Raw genomic sequence first — 20922 nt, 5'->3', positions numbered from 1 at the left:
TGGTGATTTTGGAACATGTTTTATTAACAAGACAGTCACATTTAGTTCTCCTTTTCCTGGACGGTCTTTGTTCCACGCAGTCTGCCTGTACGACGGGCAGCGATAAGACCGACCTTGCGACCAGCAGGTGCGTCCCTCCTGATCGTTGAGGGTTTGCCAATGTGCTGATGGTTACCACCACCGAAGGGATGCTCAACAGGCTGCACAGAGAGCAGAGGGGGAAAAAAAAAAAGCTTGACAAACAGTTCAACCGTTGGTGAGTTTTTGAAAACAAAGTTGTAGCTTAATTTATCTAGAAGAAGTCATTTAAGGTTAACCGTCTACTCCTTTAACTGCTCTAATTTTAGTTTTACCCTCATTTGTGTCGGATTACTGAGCTCAACAGTTAAAACTGAAATAACTTCCCAACTAAAGGCGACATAAATGCACCTGAAGCCCCTTCCAGTTCTACTCCTTTGGTTCTTCACACAGTGCAGCCAGGATGCGCCCCCAGGTTCACTTACGTTCATAGCCACACCACGGACACGAGGCCAGCAGTTCCTCTTGGCCTTGTACTTGTGGTAGGCGCGGCCGGCCTTCAGGATGGGCTTGTCGATACGACCGCCTCCAGCAACGACACCTTGAACGCAGCAGCAGCAGAAGAGGAGGTGGCATTCAGTTACCTTCAGTGGCGGCAGCGTCAGCAAACGCTAACAAACAAGAAACAACAGCGTCCTCACCGACGACGGCTCTGTTGGCAGAAGAGATGACCTTCTTGGCGCCGGAGGGCAGCTTGACTCTGGATTTCTTGGTCTCGGGGTTGTGGGAGATGACGGTGGCGTAGTTTCCTGAGGCGCGGGCCAGCTTGCCTCTGTCGCCGGGCTTCTCCTCCAGGCAGCAGATGATGGTTCCCTCGGGCATGGTGCCGACAGGAAGAACGTTACCGATGTTCAGCTGAGCTGCGGATCAGAGACGGTCGCTTTAAGTCTGAATGTCAGCGTATTCTTTCTGATCAGCACAAAAACAGTTTGGAACAAAAGTTCTCCCTGCTTCAAGACAATAATCTGGTGAATTATTTCCTTTATTGCTTATCCTTCATTTCAAAGATACTTTATTAATCCCAGAGGGAAATTATACATCGCAACTCATTCTACAATTTTCTTCATAGAAATTTAATGACGATTTCTGCTGTAGATTCTGACAGCAGAAACTTCTATAAGTTTCAAAATGAAGGAAAATCAACTAAACAGTACATATTCAATGTGAATTTGATGTAAAGTTTTTCTTTTTTTTAATCACAATCACACTTCATAATAATTCTCATTTTTATTGCAACACTGTGACAGTGAATTTATAAAATTGGGTTCCCAATTTTAAAAAAAATTCATATTTCACGCAGAAAATGTGGGGAAGAAAACTACTGCGTAAAATTAAAAACGGACTGAGATGGGACCGTTATCAGGAATAATCCTCACTGAAGCAGCAGAAACATTTGTTATAAGAGCGTCAATCACTTTCACTAATAACAACACAATACAATAATAAAATCTAAAGGCACCCACATTCAGAACATCAGAGAAGCTTACACACATACTTTATCATTTCAAATGGCAAAGTTTTCCAGTTTTCTTTGAGGTCTGTGGGAACTTCGTTTGATCCACTGTTTTTATAAAATCTATAATAAATGAACTTCAAAGAGTATGACCCAAACCTTCACATGTTTTATTAATGCCTCTCACTTAGTTGGATATTTTTTTTAGTTTTGATGCGCTTCACCCACATAGGTAATTTCTTGTTTTATATTTAATTTTCATTTAACTTCAGACAGTTAAATGATGAAACTTTCATAATAAAAGGGCAAGATCGTGTATTTTGGGAGCAAGCCTTCCCCTACTGCTTTACTATTTTATTTTAAACTAAACAGAACAATCTTTTCCAATTAACTCCCATTCTAGATGCAATTTTTGAACACACTGCCATTGTAATTTGCTTTTATTTCTTTTTCTTTTTTAAATCAATAGGCTTCTGCTGCAATCCCTACAAAACTTCCTATTTTATTGTAAAGCTGTTTATCATGCACAGGATGCACATTTTTTTCCTCATCATATTCAATGTTTGTCAATTTTTAAAACACCTCCAGTGCTCTCCTAATACCTTCCCCTAAACATTTCCATTTCCATACGTGGAATGATGAAAAACTTTTTCCAGCTACACCAAGATTTAAAATGACAATCAGTTGTGGAATATCTGATTGGTGCATCTGAATTCGGAACCGTTCGAAGGCCAAGTCGCAACAAAACCTGATTGTCTTTTTAACACAACCTTGAGAAAAAAACCAATGAATAAACCACGTACAGCTTAAACACCGATGATGACCGTCGGTCCTTACCCTTCTTGCCGCAGTAGATGAACTGTCCGGTGTGGATACCCTCAGCAGCGATGAAGAGCTCGGTTCTCTTCTTGAACCGATATGGGTCACGGAAGGCCACTTTGGCCAGGGGGGCGCCACGGCCGGGGTCGTGGATGATGTCCTGGTTGAGGGTTGCAGACATATCGACACTTCCAACCTTGCAACAAGTACAACCGCGATCTGCTGATAGTCACTGCTTACCTTCACGATGCCCTTGATGTAGCCATGGCGTTCAGCGAAGTCGACCTGACGGAGTTTAGCAGCACCTTTCCTGTGCTTGACGTGGGCTCTGAAAACAGAGCCTGCACCTTTTCTCTGTCCCCTGATCACACGTCCCATTTTGAACTGAAACACAAATCATTTCTCTCAATCATTATGGCAGTGAATGCAAATAACGTGAGGCAGTCAGATATTATATATGCAGTGACCTTTAATCAAGCTAAAAAGCATTTAGTAGCTTTTAAGCTATTAAGTGAATAGCTACATAACTTCTTCATAGGTTCAACCCATAATAATTCAAGTTTTGAAGAAACCAGTATGAAAACCCTGACACTTTTAGAAACGATTAAAACCTGTTTTATTATACAAACAAAAATGTAATGTTTTGTCTTAATAAAACTGTGTTCACAAATTAAATGTTTACAACAAACCCTCTGCTTTTCATACAACTGTTAGCCTGGCAGCTAGACACACAAAGTCAGTGTCATTCTGAAGCTGTACGCGGCTCTTTCTGTTCAGAGCTGCTGCTTTCACATTTCACACATCACAGCAATTTTAATAACCTTTCGCCATTAGCACAGATTTACACGAAGCCCCACGAGCGCTTTGAGACCAGCGCTTACCGGCCTCCTAGCTAATATCACACCGCTACTGCAGCGCCATGTCACCAAGAGGCAACAAAACATAAATAAATACTTTGAAAACCACTCTGCTACTGAAATACAACACGGGTCACATCCTGATACATAGTTTACAGTTTTATATGTGTTGATTTAAGGTGGATGAGCCAGTAAAATCAAGATTTATACAGGATTTCAAGACAGGGACCAGAAAGTATCAGTCCTACCTAAACTCCGCTGACGGAAAGAGGAAGTGCAAAGTAAAATGCGGAGGTTTTCTTCCGGAGAAATCACCGAAAGGTGCTCATGGGAAATGTAGTGTAGCACATTTCACTAGCTGTTGAAAGCAAGTTTCACATAAATGAAGCAAATAAAGAAGATAAATCTCGCTTTTTAGCTAAGTATGAATTATTATTTTCCCTACTCTACCTTTACCAAAAATTTTGAAGCGATTCCGTAGTTTGGAAACAACAAGAAGTAAAACACCGATAAAGTTTTCATACAAAACGATAATCAATAAGATTCAAGTGGACATTCTACAACTTCTGGGGTTGGAAACAGTTTTCGCACAGATTTTAAAAATAGATTTAGTTGAATTTATTTACTTATTTAAATATGTAAGCTTGAACTACATATTCAAATGTAATTATTTTTACATAATATATTTTCAAATTGTTGAGCACCATATTGTCTGCTGCATATTCTGTTTTGCACAATATGCAATATATTATGAGAAAAGTTAATATGTTTCAAGTATATTCATAATAAGACTCAAACAACTATTTTTACAATTAAGAATTAGCCTGTAATATCTCATCTCTACCACAAGATGGCAGCAGTACAATATGAAAGAGAACGAAGAGGAAGCGCTAAGTAAGCCAAATTGGTGAAAACTCCCATCTGTTTGAACTTGCGGTGTGTTGTGGTAACGAATCAGGGGAAACTCTTAAGAAGCAGAGCAGTGCGACTCAGTGAGACCGAAGTGGTACTTTGGTTTTCTGGTCGAAAGGCAGACTGATTTAATAAATATTATGTAAGGCTGGAGCTCAAATAAACAAACTGTCCTTTTCAAAATAAGCTTGAAACTAACCAAACAGCTAATGTTAATGTAATTTAGGTCTTCCTATGTATTTCAGGCAGTTTTCTAGTATTATTCCAATGTTAACAATTGTTTGAAAAAAATACATCTTAATTAAAAAAATTAATCCTCATCAAATTGTTGATTTTACACTTGCAAAGCTGGTACGAAATACTAGAGAGCTTTAAAAATGGTTGTGCACCCTCGGTAAAGAAAATACATGTATTTTAAGGTTATAAAGACCAGATGTAACAGCTCTAGATGTTATTTATCTTTTGTGTGTCTGTGGTACCACATGTGGTGGCACAATAAACTTAAATCCTTATCCGGCTTTGGTTGTCCCACACCAGTTGTTTTAAACATCTCAGATTTTGCTCTTATTGTTTGTATCAGTCGGTTAAGGTGAGTAGTTGAGAAATATTTTCAAATTTACTGCAAATATCACACACATCTCTATTAGCTATATGTCAAGTGTGGTTAAGAGAAAAGGGCCTGTTTGTCAGGTTACATTTAAACCCCAAACGGGCAGGAAGTCAAAGAATATTAGTTCAAAATTCCTATTTTGACCAAATTTAAAAAAGAAAAACTTAAATAAAAAAAATATATATATTTCAGGAACATTCATTTATTTCACAGCAGCAGACGACCCTGAACGGCAGATATGTACAGTGGAAATACGCTCTGAAACTTTTTCTTCTTGTATTTCAGATGTTTGCTCTCCAGTGCAGCAGAGATGTTGAGCAACAGATGGTTCCCCTCCTGAGATCAGAGCATCTCGCTGGAGGAACAATGCTGCTGTGATTAATGAGGACATGCACACATGCAGGGCTGAACCAGCAGGTGATAAATATATGGCTTACTTATTATGATGCTGCATTGTTTTGCACAGTCCCGCAGGTATAACAGGCATAAATACAGCACCTACTCCCACGCGCTCATATTCTGGATTTGGCCTTTATTGTTTTCTTGATTTTATCCCTCAGAGATCACAGAGTTTGGGCCTGATATCGCTGCTCCTGTTGATAGGTACTTGTTAAAAAGGCATTTTCCTCTTTTTTTCCCCCAAGCATTTCCCAGCGCTTTCAGCTGTTCGGGCTTTGAGGAATTCACTTTCTTGGCTCACTTTAACAGCAGTAAAGTAAATTATGTGCCTATATATTATATCTTGGAGTTCTTACTGATGGAGCTATGAAGCGCAGAGGGACCCCTAATTGTGCTGTTGGGAGGAATTCTCATGATGGTGTTGAACATTGTGCATCCAAGCATGCTTTCTTTCCAGATGGCACCGCTATGCACAGTAAGACTTAAAATAAAAATAACTTTGCTTGGATTCATACTCGCAAAACACAAGAGCCGCCAGATAGAAACATTATTATGGGGAAGGATTAGAGCGTTGGAAAAAAAGAAAAGAGATGCAAAAATATCTAATTGTATAAGATGATCAACTTTTATAAGAAAACTTTAAAAAACTATAAAAAAACTTTAATACATGAAAAAAAGACATTATTATTTAGCAACAAATATAAATCTTTACAAGATAAGATGGGTCATTTTGATTGAAAAGAGTAGTCAAAACTGTAAATGTAGAACTACATGGCTGGTTTTTTATAGATATTTTATTTAGTTTATGAAGATGCTGAAAAATGATTAACTTAATAAACTTCAGCCAATCACTGTAGACCATGAGATGAGAATGATACCGCAGAATGCTCTCTTCTTAAGCTGTTATAATACAAAGACTATTGGAAAAAGTTACAAAAATGATCACAGAAATTGATCATTTTTAGAGAGAGGGCTGAAGATAATGATTCTCAAAGAAAGAAAAAAAAAACTTTCCAAGAAACTTTGATAAACCCCTAAAAATCAGTGATGCTTTATTTTGTTGGCGTCTCCCGCCCCGACCATGTTTGAGACAGAGGACGTTGCTGCTTTCACGTCCTGGAAATCCCCCGGTCCTAACATTCTTGCCTGCATTTCCTGTGGAGACTTTCTGCTCCAGATTAGACGCAGAGGGCTCACGTCTGAAAACAGACACACAGATACATGGGTACGCCAACACGTTAAGTAACAGATAAAACCATAACAGAAAGCGAGGTGAACATATACAGAAACATGTACAAGTGTGAATACGTACAGCCAGAAAGGCTGCAGGGCCTTGCAAAAATAGTCGTGGTGGGTTTTTCTTGTCAAGCTGCAAATATTATGTGATCGACCGACAAGATGTAGCTCCGCTGCAGCGACAAACCTCCCAGCATGACGCCTCCACTGCTGTGTTTCACTGCGGGGATGGTGTGTTTTGGGTGGAGATTGGTTTTAGTAATTTGATTCAGGCTCTGCAGCTCCTCCAGAGTAACCATGGGCCTCTTGGCTGTTTCTCTGATTAATGCTCTTTTTGCCTAGTTGTAAAAAATATTATTAATAATAAACGAGAGCCTTAAACACACTGCACCACGGTATATTTATTAACAATGTAATGTAACATTGCCTAATTTAGCTTTCTGCTGGCATAATAGAAAATAGCTTTTTTTTCCACAAAGGTTGAGTCCCTCTGAGACTCAAGTTTAAGATATGAGACATCAGAGAGGAGGAGGTGTGGTTCAGAACGACCTCTCGACCTTTGACCTCCCACTGGTGGAATCACCTCCAGCCCGTGTATACGGGAAAATGCAGAGGGCTGCAGATGTGACAACAGAGCTCCATTCTGCTGTCCAACAACTAAACACTGCGCTGCACTGTATGTGTGTGTGTGTGTGTAGTTAGCCTCTTCATCATTAGTACAGTTAGCTTTGTCAGATTTGGGACAAAACAGAACAATGGAGCTGAAACTCGTACAACACGCACAGACTGTTCTGTTTATTTTACTGTTTTCCGTTTCTCTCCGCTAGAAGATCCAGCAGCGGTTCGAACGGGGAACCGTACCGAACTGTGTGCATTCCCTGAAGCCGACTCCCAGATGTTTGAATGCATGGGCACAGGCGTGTATTTGAGCGTTGTCGTGCAATCAAATACAAGCCTGCCGTTTCCCACGGTCAAGACAGGAAGTACATATTTAAATTTAACAGAATTAGTCACAGTATTCTCATCAAACAAACTCATTCTATGTCTTGATTCCTCTTTTGATATTTGAGCTGAATGTTTGTCTTTCTTTATGGACACCAAGATGCTTTGAACAAATTAAACAGTTTTGACTGCTTCATCATTTTTTAAAATCTATTTGTGAATACTTTACTTCAGTCGTGTTTTCTTTCTGCTTCCTTGTTTTTGCTTTCCCTAGTCGATTAATATTTTCCTGGCTGTGATAAAGTTGTAAAACTTTTCTATTTGCTGTTGGATTTGGATTTTTGTTGAGGATACGTCCCCTTTTTGAACTTTTGGATTCCGCTCCATCTGACCTTTGTGGTTTGGCAGCTCACAGCAAACATGAAATAAAACAGCACTGCTATATAAATATTCAGTGCTAGTTTATTTTTAAGGATTTCCCTGGATACTTTCCAGTGGTGTGTACTAGTCTTGAGCAAACATGTAGTCCTTTAGCTGTTTGAGGATTTTGATTTGCAGACTTTATCAGCATATCCAAAACATAGCCGTGTCACAGTTCTTGATCTTAAATATTAAGGGCCACTGTGCCCTCTCTTTTACATAGGACACTTGTCTATGCAGATAGTTATGAATAGTTCATCTCTGTAGTTCCGTACTATGCATATTACACTCAAACGTGTCCTGAAACATTTAAGCACAACCATGCATATTAACTCACTGCCAAGTGTTTTTATGTCATCATTTTAAGCATTGCCTGCTGTGATTTACACTGATCAAGATGAATGAGAAATAAGATTAAATGTTGAGTAGAGTGCTATGTGGATGCTCATCAGTGTTTTTTCTCTCTCTCCATTTGACAAAATATGGCTCACCCAGTTGCTCCAAAAACAATAAGGTGACACGCCAGCCGCATTGGCTTGAGCTAAATTCACATTTCATTGCAATAAATAAATCTCAGATGAAAAATGATATAAAATTGTTTTTTTGTTTTTTTTGACTACAGTAATTCAGAAGAGAAAAATTCCACTGTATAAAATAACGTCCATTGACAAAAACATTTTTCATCTGGATCAATCCCAATAAATGAAATACATAGTAACTGCATGTCTATTGGCTTTTTGGAAGTGAGGCAGCAAAAACAGTTATTTTCTTGCCCCACCATCACAAACATAAACAGGTGGAGTCTTCAAAAACACTAGTTGGACTTTGAATGAAACCAAGTTCTTTAGCTTGATGAGACTAAGATGACAAACACACCATGTGGGTTTGGCATGAAATAAAGAATTAATATATATGTCCTCTCTTAAGCAGGTGTAGCTGCAACATTGGTGATTTTGTTTAAAAAGAAACATTTAACAGCATCAGATTATTTTTAAGAGACTTTAATTCATCCTTATCAGGGATGTTAATTAATGTGGCTTTAATAGCTCATGTTCCTTTATGACCAAAAAGAAAATTATTTTAGAGGTCATAGGTTTATAGTGCAACATTTTGCACTGTACACCAGTGAAGCTTTTTGAAGTTAGAGGTCAACTAAAAGGTCAATGTGACTATTTTATTAAGGGTTTATCCAAGCTCTCAAAATTAATGAGGAAAAATATGACAATATAAACTTGTATAATATTTTACTTTATAAAAATAAAGTACAGAATAGCCAGTGACAAACACTGCCCTCGTATACATGTTTGGTCAAAACATTTTCACCATTGTTTTAGTAAAATACAGTAAGGTTGTGAGAGTTTGGTTATAGTTATTCAAAGAGATGATGCTCTCTCTCTCTCTTTCTCTCTCTCTCTCTCTCTTTTTTGGGTCTCTTTGCCGTTGGTCAGAACAGCTGCTTTCATCCAGAGGCATTGTGGGTCTGAGTTGCTGTGGTGATGCCTCCAGTAACGGCAGCTGTTCAATCTACCGATGTCAACATCGCTACTGGCAACTCTGATTAAAAACAACATCAAGACACTCCGTGCTATCATGAGGAGTGAACAACATCATTAATCACTCATAAGATCTGTGTGTGCATGTTAGTGTGATAATTTAGTCATTAAAATCCAAAAACAACTTAAAAAAAAAAATCCTCCCACTCACTGCAGCCTTCATCAAAGTCGTTTGCTTCTGAATATGAATTGAGTGCAGTTCTCTGATTTTCCATCTGATGGCACTGGCCTGACAGGAAGCTGTACTGTGGCTCTAGTGTTTAATATGATTAAATTGATACTGCAATTCACCCCTCGCAGGACGTCCCAGTCCTGCCATTTTGTTTCACTTCCTGTTTGTTTTTTGTTTTTTTTGTTTTTTTTAATCTTACCAAGAAAACGAACAGCAGAATAGGGGTTGTGGAAACCTGTTGCCATAGAGATTGAAGACGTACACACACCCGCACACACTGAGGCCAGCTGTCAGCTGGCTGAGAAGACCTCCTCTTTGTTCGAAGGAGAGATGAATGGACAGCGGAGAAGTTGTCAGGAGAACAAACGGGCAAACATCACGACTCTGGTTGATCTTCATCAGTCTCTCTCTACTGATGAAGACAATAAGTCTAGTCAAACAAAAGTCTTGAGTGCATGGACTCAGATCTAAAAAAATACAAGGATCATGGGACCATTTTGTCTTAGTGTGATAGTGTGATGACTCCTGTCTGATTTACCACCACTTTGTTCCGCAGGTGAAGTGGGTGTGGCCTGGATTTAACCCCTGACCTGGAGAACCTGGGCCAGTGTTCCCAGTTTATTTAAACCTGGCTGCTCCTCACACCAAGGGCTGATCATGCTTCCCCCATAACAAGCAGTGTTGTTGGGCTTGTTGTTTTGGTTATGTCCAACTGGTTTGGCTTTTCTTGAATTAGGTTTTGTGTTGGTTAGTATCTCGGTTCTTGTTTGTTTTGTTCCGGGTTGGATTTCTGCCATGTTTTAACTCAGCTTGGTGTTTTTTGTGTTTAAAACTTGTTACTTTTAGCAACCAGCTAGTCAGTTGGATTGGACCACATGGGCCAGCCTTCGCTCATCAAATGCGTCATTATTCCTTTGGTTGCCCTTTGAGAAAGTCATTATTTTGGTCCGTCGCTGGTTCCATGTTGGCTTTTCCTTGTACCACTTTTGGTAGATTCAGACCTCCGTCAGGACAAAATGTTCACACACATACTTTTAGTAGTCTTAAATTTTTTTTAAAGAAATACATAAAATATGATATTTTAAAAAATATTCAGTGTCTTGAAGTTGATCTATTTTAGGGTTTATGAAAAAATGTCAAAATAATGTTAATTTGAGATATTTCCATTTTCTGTTAGTTTACTTGCCATATATGGTTGAACTTGCAAGTCTACAATTGGAATTGATTTTGGATCTGGAAATATTTCTAAACGGCACATTTTGTCTGAGGGAAAAGTTATATATTTGCAATTCATAGCTGTAGGTTGTGGAGGGCAATGCCGTCTTCCACAATGAAAATAGACCTCTGCTCTACAACAGTGTTGGCAAAAAGGTTTGCAAATCAATTAAAATACTCACTGAATACTGTGAAAGGAAACATCCCTGCTTGTGCTGAACTCAAAGGTCATTTCTGCTAAGTTATGAAGGACAAAATCTTCCAGGCCAAACACACTGGTTTGCTGACGTGTGCTTCTGAACTGTCAGTGTCACAGCAACCTTGAGGAAGTAGCAGAGCTGATCTTCCCTTTTCAGAAACATATTATGTATATAAATATATAAAAGGGTGGGGGGATGTGAAGGAGTGACAGGGAGGCAGGAAGACTGTTGTCAAAGTATTGGTATGTATGTTTCACTGTGTCCAGGATGTTGTTTCGCCTCTCAGAGAAAAAGGTGAAGGGCTCAACTCTTATTTTGACAGGAGGTCAGCATGCAGTGCTTTTATTTTGATGYCCTTAAATAGAAAGAGGCCTTGGCAGAGAAGGACTTCCTGCGAAGAGAGTCAGGGAGAAGGAAACAGGCAAAAGGATTGCCTTAAACCTCCCTACTCACTGTAAGGAAGCTAAAAGAGGAAGTTCAGCCAAGTTGCTATGGCTACCAAGGCATTTACAAGCAAAACCAGCTAAGGAGAAGAACATGGTAAGTGAAGTGACCTGTGACCTCTGAGTAGTTTAGTGGGTTTTTTTTCCCCCAACCACAGACATAGTGTTTGTGAATTTCAAAGACAAAACCAGAAGTTTGCGAGAATCAGAGAAGGATGTGAAGAAATCCTGGACACACAGCATTCAGGACATGAGTTTGGAGGTAAAAGCTCACACACAGAGATAAAGATTTCAGTTTATGGGAAGTGAATGAAAAAATTTGGTATAGAGTCACAGGTCAAGACCCAAACAGTGACCAGCCAAACCTGTTGGATCAGGTGTATGGAGGACCAAAACCAACATAAGTAAATAAATATATATTTAGTTTTTCCTTACACGTGAGTTTCTGTCAAGTAATGTATATATTTTCTTTTTTATTTCCCCATAACATGCGTTTGTCAAGAAAAATAGATATTTTGCTTCGTCTTTTTTTGCTTCTTCCTTTTCTGCTTGCTGTTTTTCCGTTTGCTGTATTTCTGCTTTTCTGCTGCATCGTTATGTTAATGAGGAGAGCTGCCTTCTATGTCTACTATTGGCCAATAGAGCTTTGGAACAAACGTCACTGCGTCAGACGTTGTGGGGCGTTTAGGTGCAGTCACTCGGTGCCATCTTTGCAGGGCACAGCCCAAAACAAACTTTATCCCGGTGGTTTTATTGTGTTACAGACTGCAGTGAAGTGAACCTCCGAGCGCTTGAGGAGGGAGCTAGAGAACGGCTGGCCGAAATTAGCGTTCATAAACCAGATCAACCTTGAGCTAAACGCTGCTTGCTCGGCGGATACAACTCAAAACTAACTTCACTGCAGTCGGCAACATAAAACCACCAGGATAAAGTTTGTTTGGTCTGTGGCCTGCAAAGATGGCACCAAGCTACTGCACCTAAACTCCATTGGCYAATAGTAGACATAGAAGGCAGCTCTCATTAACAAAACGATGCAGCAGAAAGACAGCAAATGGAAAAACAGCGAGCAGAAAAGGGAGAAGCAAAAAAAAAAAGACAAAGCAAATGATCTATTTTTCTTGACAAAAACAMATTTTTAGGGTTAATAAAAAAAGAATATATATACACCTTACTTGAYGGAAACTAATGCGTAAGGAAAAGAAAAACCTAAATATATTTTTATGCTTTTATTTCTTATTAAATCATTTGAAAATATATGTAAAATAGTTTTAAAATGGCTCTGTGCATGAGATGGAAAAATGGGGCTTTCTGGATAGACTATTCCAAAACAAAAAAAGATTTACTGCTTGGACAAAGTCTGCAGGGKACATGGGGTAAGTAACAGAGACCTCATAGAAAATTACCCTTATAAAAAACTTAAAACAAGATGGTTATGTCAAGGGAAAAAAACAACAAGTCCACCCTAATACAGCAGGTTGTTATGATTCTATGAGAGCATCAAAAGCGGTTATTTAAAACTTTTAATATTTAAAATATTTAAAACCCATTAGAAGACTTAATGCTCCMCAAAACGCCCTTTATTTTCTCAGGTTTAGATCTGCCTGGCATATGTGTTTAGGAAACAGCATGAGAGCTACTATACATTTAAAATCTCACTTGTCTTGCTATCAAACCTACCATTAAAAATCCTTCAAATTAGATACCGCGTCATGATTTGCRGTTGTAATGGTGAGGATAGAAGCGGTGGACCCAGGTTGTTGAAAAATGATGATGATGGTTTTAATGAAGAAAAAAGAATCACAATCCAGGCAGCACAGGTGAGCAGAAGGCTTGGAGCTCAGAACTGGAGCAACACAGCTCGAGACAATGACWTTAGATGACAACAAAGACAAGGAGGAAACAAGACACAGCTGGGATCAATCAAGGGCTAGACGGGACAACATGGAGACTCAACTGACACAGAAACCTAAATAAACACATGGAAAAGTCCAATCCAAACATATCCGACAAGTGGTAGCGCTTAGCTGCCTTTTGGCTGGTTAAGAGAAGCCTCCTATATTGAAAACCACTGCAAAATATTTAATGGATATTTATTCCATATTTAATAGATGAATCTATTAAATAACAGATCTTTAATGGGCRAATAATTTTGTGTGTACAATTGTTTGCTTTTCAGATTAGTTAAGGCAATTCAAATTTATAGGAGCTATTCATATAGCCCCTAGTTTGACTCAAAGGTAGATAGAAAGCATGTTCTGTGAGTAGAGCTAGCGTTCTCCATACCAGTAAATGAATAACTACAAGGTATTACACGGAGGGCTGCTTTAGTTTCTTTGTTCATCCCAAGACAAAAACCCCCCTAAAAAAAATCTGAGTTGAGCATCTAGAAAACTTGGCACTTCTTTTGATTTCATGATGAGTTTTAGTTGTGTCTGGCATATGTGTTTAGGAAACAGCAAGAGAGCAACTTTACATTTTAAAGAGTTACAGTTTGAGGAAAAACAAAATTTCACTTGTCTTGCTATCAAACCTATCATAAAAGTCCTTTTAATGAGATACCTGATAAGTGGTGGCACTTAGCTCAGCTGCTTAGTGTTTACTGTCACTTAGTGACAGTAAACAACAACACAGAGTGTACAACCGCCAGGTCTTTACACATAAAGACCCACGTGAGGGGAAAAAAGGTGCCTCACCTCCAGCAGAGTCTGTTAATGAATCATCAGGCAGTCGGAGCGCTGTGGGAGACAGCACAGCTGTGAATACGAAAGAATACTGCATTTAAAGGCGCAGTGCGATATCGCTCTGCAGCGCCTATCCTGACCAGGAGCAAATCCTTTTTTGATTCCAAAAGAAAACTGCGGGATAACTGAACAAAGCAGATTCACACTGAATGATGGAAACCTGTGATTCGGAGAAACGATGGTTAATTTCACTCACAGCGTTCCAGCTCCAGGCCGCACAATGAAACGTGAAACTACTGACTGTGTAATGAAGCTGACAGAGCAGTTTTTAACCTTTAATGAACAGCCTGCACTTCAGTTCAAGCTGTGATGTTCTATGTCAACTATTCAGCGTTCAATAGATTAGATGTAGGATCTGAGCTAAGCTTGTAGCAACATAACGACAAAGATGGTTCAGGATGACTGAAGTCAATCTAACTATAAGCTTTATTACAAAGAAAAGTCTAGTCTTAAAAGTAGACAGGGTGCTCAGGAATAAGTTACTGTGTAAGAATCTGTGTGAAACTACYTGCATTATATATTTTAAAACGCTAAACACTCTTCAAAGACAGAAACAGGAAGTGTCCTATTAGGTCTCACAGATGAAAAATATCTGAATTTACMGAGCCAAAAGGGAAAAGGGAGTGTGTGTTTGAGCGTCAAGTCSTCTGCATGAGTGGGAAATGGGAGTTCTCGTTATCAAACCATCTGACATGCAGTTTAGATAAATAAATACTGGCTGTCTTAACAGTGATCACACCTGGATTTCATTTTATTTGAACAAACTTTGCTAATAGGCAAAACATTTTTCAATATTTTTCTTTTCCTCTTTGCTTTTCATCTCTAATCTGGACGGCCCKACTGAATCAGACGGTCTCGTGGGCCGGACTCGGGATGGTGCTAGTGTGAACTGGCTTCCTTCCGCCCCATCCCACTCACACGTCCACAGGAGGTCACAGCTGCCCGATGCAACACGCRCATAAGCAAGACCTTCCCTCCCGCCAGACAGGAACTCATCTGAGTGTGTGTGTGTGTTTCATGTGTGTGAGTCTAGTTGTCCAAGATAAGCAGGTCAGGGCCAGGGAGAGATAAAATTCTCGACGAAGGCAGCCCWTGCTTGAGCCGACCCGACAGTCCCTCCTCCTGGTTCCCTCCAGGAGAGATTTTAACTTCAGCTCGTTAACATAATTAATTGACTCCTGTTAGCTTAATGAAGCTGCAGGTTAACACACAGAGCGGAGTCTTTTGTTCATTTGGGATGCTGACACAGCTCAAGTGCTAAATGTGTTCACATCAGCACCAGGAATCAACAGACATTAACGACGCTGAAAAGAAAATGGACTCTAATTGAAACCATTTAGCAGCATGAGCTGGGTGTCTGAAGAAAGGAGGCAACTGCACTGCGATAAGAAATCTAAAATGTACACAAGACTCTTTTATTTGAGAGGATCCAATGATACAATWTCAACCGAGGATGAGTCCGGGATCCATCACACTGTTTTCATGTATTTTTCTTTTCTATAGTGGTCAATCTTTTGTGCAATAAAGAGGCTTCAGACAGAAAATAGCTGCTGCCGCTCCCTTCATTGTGTCCAGTAGAAKCACAACTACATCAGCTCACTGCTCTTGTTAACCTGCAGCCAGTTCGATTCGATCTCAAGCCAAATTAAAGACTTGACGCTACGGAGTCAGAGGTCGCAGTGTATGCCAACRAAATTCGGCAGCGCTGATTCTGTCCAGCTTCARATTACATTTTAGTCATTCTTAAGCGATACCTGCAGATAGCACTTGAACTTCCGCACCTCTGTAATCTACACCTGACCGTGGGGAGTGACGGCAAGATAAGATGAAAATTCTACATCCTTAGATTCTTTTCTGAACTAAAGTCATGTGAAAAAGAACCCCATCATGCAGATTTACTAACCTTAATTTCAGGTGATCACTCTGATTKTAGTATCAGCCTGAATAAAAATTTTAATAGAGCAAAAAGGACCAGCCTTTCCCTATTTGAACAATGAACTGCTTCTTTGTTATGAATTAATTAAGGCAGTTTCTGATTCAGTTTCCTTAGGTASACCTCAGTCTTGSTACTGCCTGACGTGGAGAATGAAGAAATAACTTAAGCAGGATGTGTCTGACAGCTTAAAGGAGGCTAAAACATCTCARCCAGAAACTATTTTTACCCTGAATATGTTAAAAATAATCTCTATAGCTTCGCGATGCCATCCACAAATGACTTAAACATGGAACAGTCATCTTATTTCTCGTGCAAAGGAAAAGGATTAAAATGTTGACTTCCTTCCTGAATGCAGATGATTTCAAGGTACTTTTAATAACACTGAGAAGCTCAACACAACAAAGTCCTTGAAAGCATTCAATCAGAGCTGAAGTTGTAGCTTAAACTTCACAACAAACCTGCCCCAGCTACTACACCCGTAGCTGGTAAATGAATTCAGAAACATGTCGATCTGAATCCATCCTGACTTTTCCCGTGGCGCAGCGGAGCGGCATCAGAGTCAGGCCGACCCAAATGACCCTCAGTGGGAAGAACAAGCTGTGTGCCGGAGGTCCGCTTCCTGGCGAGCACAATGGCTGTTGTTCTAGACAGGATGTGACATCACCGCCAAGGACTCTGGCAAAGRAAGAGGCTGGTGAGGGCATATCTCTRCGTCGTCTTTGGTGAACCAGCGTATCTGTGAGGAATTCAAATTGGTTTGGAAATCCAGCAGACCGGTTGAGGTGTTTGAAGATCTGACGGATGAGATATCGCTCTCTGCTCGTCCTAACCATAAAAAGATAAAGAATAAACCTGATTGAACTCGCATATGGAAACAAAGCAGACTCCTGACTCAACATGCAATAACTCATCAGACTGACAAGCATCCTTAGCTTGTAAGTAGATCAGATAAGAAATTACTGGAGAAACTTTTAAGACAAGACTGCTAATTGTTTTCACATTTCAGACTTAAGACACTGCTTTTGCTTTGCATTAAAGGCTGGAAGTTTTACATGGATTACTTTAAACTTCTCCAGTTTGTTTGGGTAATACATGTATATTAGATTTTCTTTCCAAAGCATCATCTCCAAACGTAATAGAGCCACGTCTAAAGGTTTTAATTGTCTCGGGATCAATACGAGGTTCAACTAATATATTTTATGAGGCTTAAAAGTCGTTACCATAGTGTGGATGTTCACCAACACAAACATTTCCCTCCAATTCCCTTTGAGATGCCCTTCCTGAACCTTTAAGATCTCGTCAGAAYCTCTTGTTCCTGATAAATTCTCTTCTTCAGTCTCCGACCATGACAAGAAGAAATTTTCTCTAAAGATATTTTCGTCGAACATCTAAAACATTTGAAAATATCTTCTATGAATGATCCGACTTAACAAATTTCTGAAAGCTTTTAGCACAAGACATGATTGGTTAAGTTTAAATGTCTATTAACATGTTTAACTTGAAAATGTAAATGTGTGTTATTATTCACTTACATAATTGCAACCCTAAAGCTGACAACCTAGATAATAACTAGATAATTATTTCATCGTAATTTTCGTCTCTGTTCAGCTAAAGAATATACGTAGTTTAGAAAAACATTTTCAAATACATATGAAGAACAATGATACATGTGTGTAGCCCTTTATCAAGTCCAGAGGACTTGAAAGTTTATTACACATTCAGTCATTCACCCACTGATGATGGCAAGCTAGTGGGTTGTAGCCACATCAGACCTGAAGCACACCGACAGAGGTGAAGTTGTCAAGCACCGATGCCACCGTGCCAAAGGACACAACAACACAGAGTGGGAATCAAACCAGCAACCCACAGATTGCAGAACAAACTCTTACCACCATCACCACCATCATCCCAATGAATTAAATGTATCGGGAGGTCACTCAAGGTTATTTTTGGACATATTCTGAAACTGTAATTGTGAAAAARAAATGTTAAATGTTTAAGTATATGCCCAGCAAATAACAGAAAAAGTTTTTAACTATAAAAAAACCCTCTTGCAAATATGAACAGTTAATAGAAGTATCAACAGATGTGACCAAAACAACATGCAAGAATCTTCCAGATTGAGATAGAAGTTTCTGCCAATACGTGCTAGTAAATTATGTTAATATTTGCATCTAACAATGATCTTCTATATTTTGTGTGTGCGTATGCGTGTGCATGTGCATGTGTGTGCGTGCGTGTGTGTGTTCTGACTGTGCACTTTTGTTTCTGCTCATAAGCCAAGTTGGAGATGAAGGTATTTGAGCTTTCTCTCTTTAGCTCAGGAGACATTTGACTCCACCACACAAATAAAAACTGCTGAGAAGTATAACTCTTCAGTCAGCAGTGTGTGTGTGTGTGTGTGTGTGTGTGTGGGTGTGGGGGTGCGTGTGCGTGTGTGGGGGTGTGGGTGTGGGTGTGCGTGTGTGGGGGTGTGCGTGTGTGTGTGTCTGAAGGCATCTTCTTCAGAAACAGCTTGTGTTGCCTGTGGGACAACGTGCACACTCTCCCTTCTCATGCACTCACATACAGTATAAATGCTGCAGGCCTGCAGCTCATTAATGATGCAACATATGGCCTCATACAGGCAGACAATCACGGTTATCCAGCTCTTATTGACTTGTGATTAATTACTTTTGAATCAAAGACAAGGCAGCCCGTCGCTGTGAACTCTGACCCAGTTCATTGGACTCGGTTTATTTATGTTGCGTTTCACAGTTGGGACTCCTGCGTCGCTCTGAGATCAGAGTTCAGTTCTGTTTTCTGTCTTTGGGATTCTCAGCTATTTAGCTCTCGGAGCGCAGCGAAGCCATCGCAGTTTGCTTGTTTTACTCTCACCAGTGCTTCTCTGCTCAGTGTCCTCCTCATGTCTGTTGCACTTCTGTCTATTTTTGGTCATTTTTGTCATGTTTCTGTGCAGCCTATAACAGTCGGTCCACAAACAGCCAAATCCCCGTTATCCGAGTCCGTACTGACATGCACAAGACTCTGCTTTGGGAACTACGTCCATAAATCCTAATTTGAACAAAAACAACATTATTTGAACTTTTACGAGTAATCTTAATCATAAAATTACTGTTTATTTTCTTTCACTCAAGCAATGCATGCATAGATTATCAGAGCCACTTTGCATTGACACCCTAAACAACACACAGAAACAACAAAGAACATTTTGTACTCCACAGTTGATTAACATTTATTCACACCCAACCTAACGTTTCCTTTAAAGGGGCAGTATTATGAGTTTTCCAGGAACATAGTGGCATTTTACAGCATAATAAAGTAACAATGTTAACTTTAATTGTTATAAAAATGCTTTACAAATCAAATATGACTTAAAAAAATTACTTCCAAATTGTGGGTCTTACTTCAGTTAACGATTCCTTGATTTCAAACCATCATTTTCCTCTAATGTCACCAAACATTTGTGTCAAAATCCCCACAGATTATCACTGAAACACTCAGACCAACCCGTGTGSCACCAACAGCCACGCCATGTTTAACGACACGTCCACTTCCTTTCTTCTATATTCTGATGCTTTAAACTTCAGCAAGCCTCAGAGCATTACTTTATTGACATCGAAATGCTTTGAGTTTCTGCCATGTAATAAACTGATTTGCTATTTCAATTAATTATATATAAACAGGCTCATCAAATGAAGTAACGAGTGAGTGGATACCAATCGACTTGAGTAAAAATTGTCCAAACCTCGACTAAAGTTGTGAAAGAATCCAGAAAAGAAAACTTTAAGCTAATTGTCAGTGAAAACATGGAGAAATTTACCGGACATCTATCTTTTTAGTCAATTTCTGTAATATGCAGAAATGACAAGCAATTTAAATAGGTGTTAAGGGTTTTAAATATTAAATGCATAGCTTGATTTAAACTCGACCTGTTTACTCACTGATCGAAGATGTGCTTCTKTTTTTTGAGATGCCATTACTCCCTGGCCATGCACACTCTAAATGTTACCTCAACTATCACCCMAMAGTCTGACAAATTCAAAAGAAAGACTGGTTCAAACACATCTGCTTCATTGTCATTGTAGGCTATTATTGGTTATGCATAAGAAAATGAACAAAGTGAGATCTGYAGAGATTTCTGAAATCTCCACAGTGTGTGTTTGAGTTCCTGATTCCTCTGCAGAGTGACCGGAGGTTTGACTGAGACTCTGGAGTTTAGTCACCTGCTGTTTTGTCCTCAGCTGCTCCATCCCACCCTTTCTCTTTTCTGCTGAAACTCTTTGGTGTTCATAATGAAGATGCTTGTCATCATTCACAGTGRCAAGCCGGCTGCTCTTGGCCTATCCTGGGAATGTGGCCCCGTTTTCATCTCCGAGAAGTGGATTAAATACTTTTTTCCATTGCTCTGTGTGTAAGATGGCTCGGTTTTAATGGGGCTGTGGATCAAGATTTGACTAACTCCATGTGTGGAGTTTCTTCTCTGTGTCTCGACGAACAAGCCGATTTTCACTTTCAGTCACGGTTTTTTCCCTCTAAACTATAAAGATCGCCTCATGAGTCGGCGTCGGGTCTGCTGGAGACCAGAGGCACGGCCACACGTGTCCACCAGTTCAAAGGTGATGTAGCTCGAACATGCTTCTAATAAACTGATCAAATCCGAATAGGCCAAAAAAGAGATAGGAACAGTTGTGCGATTGTGACTGCACCATGAGCTAACACACACACACACGCACGCTCACACACTCTGAGAGGCCTGATGGAACCAATTAGCAGACGTTATCATGGCCTGGAGACGTCACAAGCTGTTCACACACCCCCATCCTCCTCTGTGCCTGCCAGGGGGTCTGCGTGTGTGTGTGTGTGTGGGGGTGTGCATGTGTGTGTGTGGGGGTGTGTGGGCGTGTGTGTGTGTGTGTCACTTCACATACATCAG

At 39.7% G+C, this 20922-nt stretch overlaps 1 protein-coding gene across 1 annotated transcript; it reads right to left on the bottom strand.

Moving 5' to 3' along the window:
* Nucleotides 1–2764, bottom strand: rpl8 (ribosomal protein L8). Its single transcript, XM_008432989.1, has 5 exons — nucleotides 2591–2764; nucleotides 2369–2510; nucleotides 720–938; nucleotides 504–619; nucleotides 1–200 (listed from the first exon to the last, which is right to left on the bottom strand). The coding sequence occupies exons 1-5, from the start codon at nucleotides 2726–2728 to the stop codon at nucleotides 42–44; spliced, it is 774 nt and encodes a 257-aa protein (XP_008431211.1). The 5' UTR covers nucleotides 2729–2764; the 3' UTR covers nucleotides 1–41.
* Nucleotides 2765–20922: the final 18158 nt, after the last annotated feature.

This window comes from Poecilia reticulata, linkage group LG2 (genome assembly GCF_000633615.1).
Source record: "Poecilia reticulata strain Guanapo linkage group LG2, Guppy_female_1.0+MT, whole genome shotgun sequence".
Classification (NCBI taxonomy): domain Eukaryota; kingdom Metazoa; phylum Chordata; class Actinopteri; order Cyprinodontiformes; family Poeciliidae; genus Poecilia; species Poecilia reticulata.
Note: the sequence above shows the minus strand (reverse complement) of the source record. Positions and strands in the feature narration are given on the sequence as shown.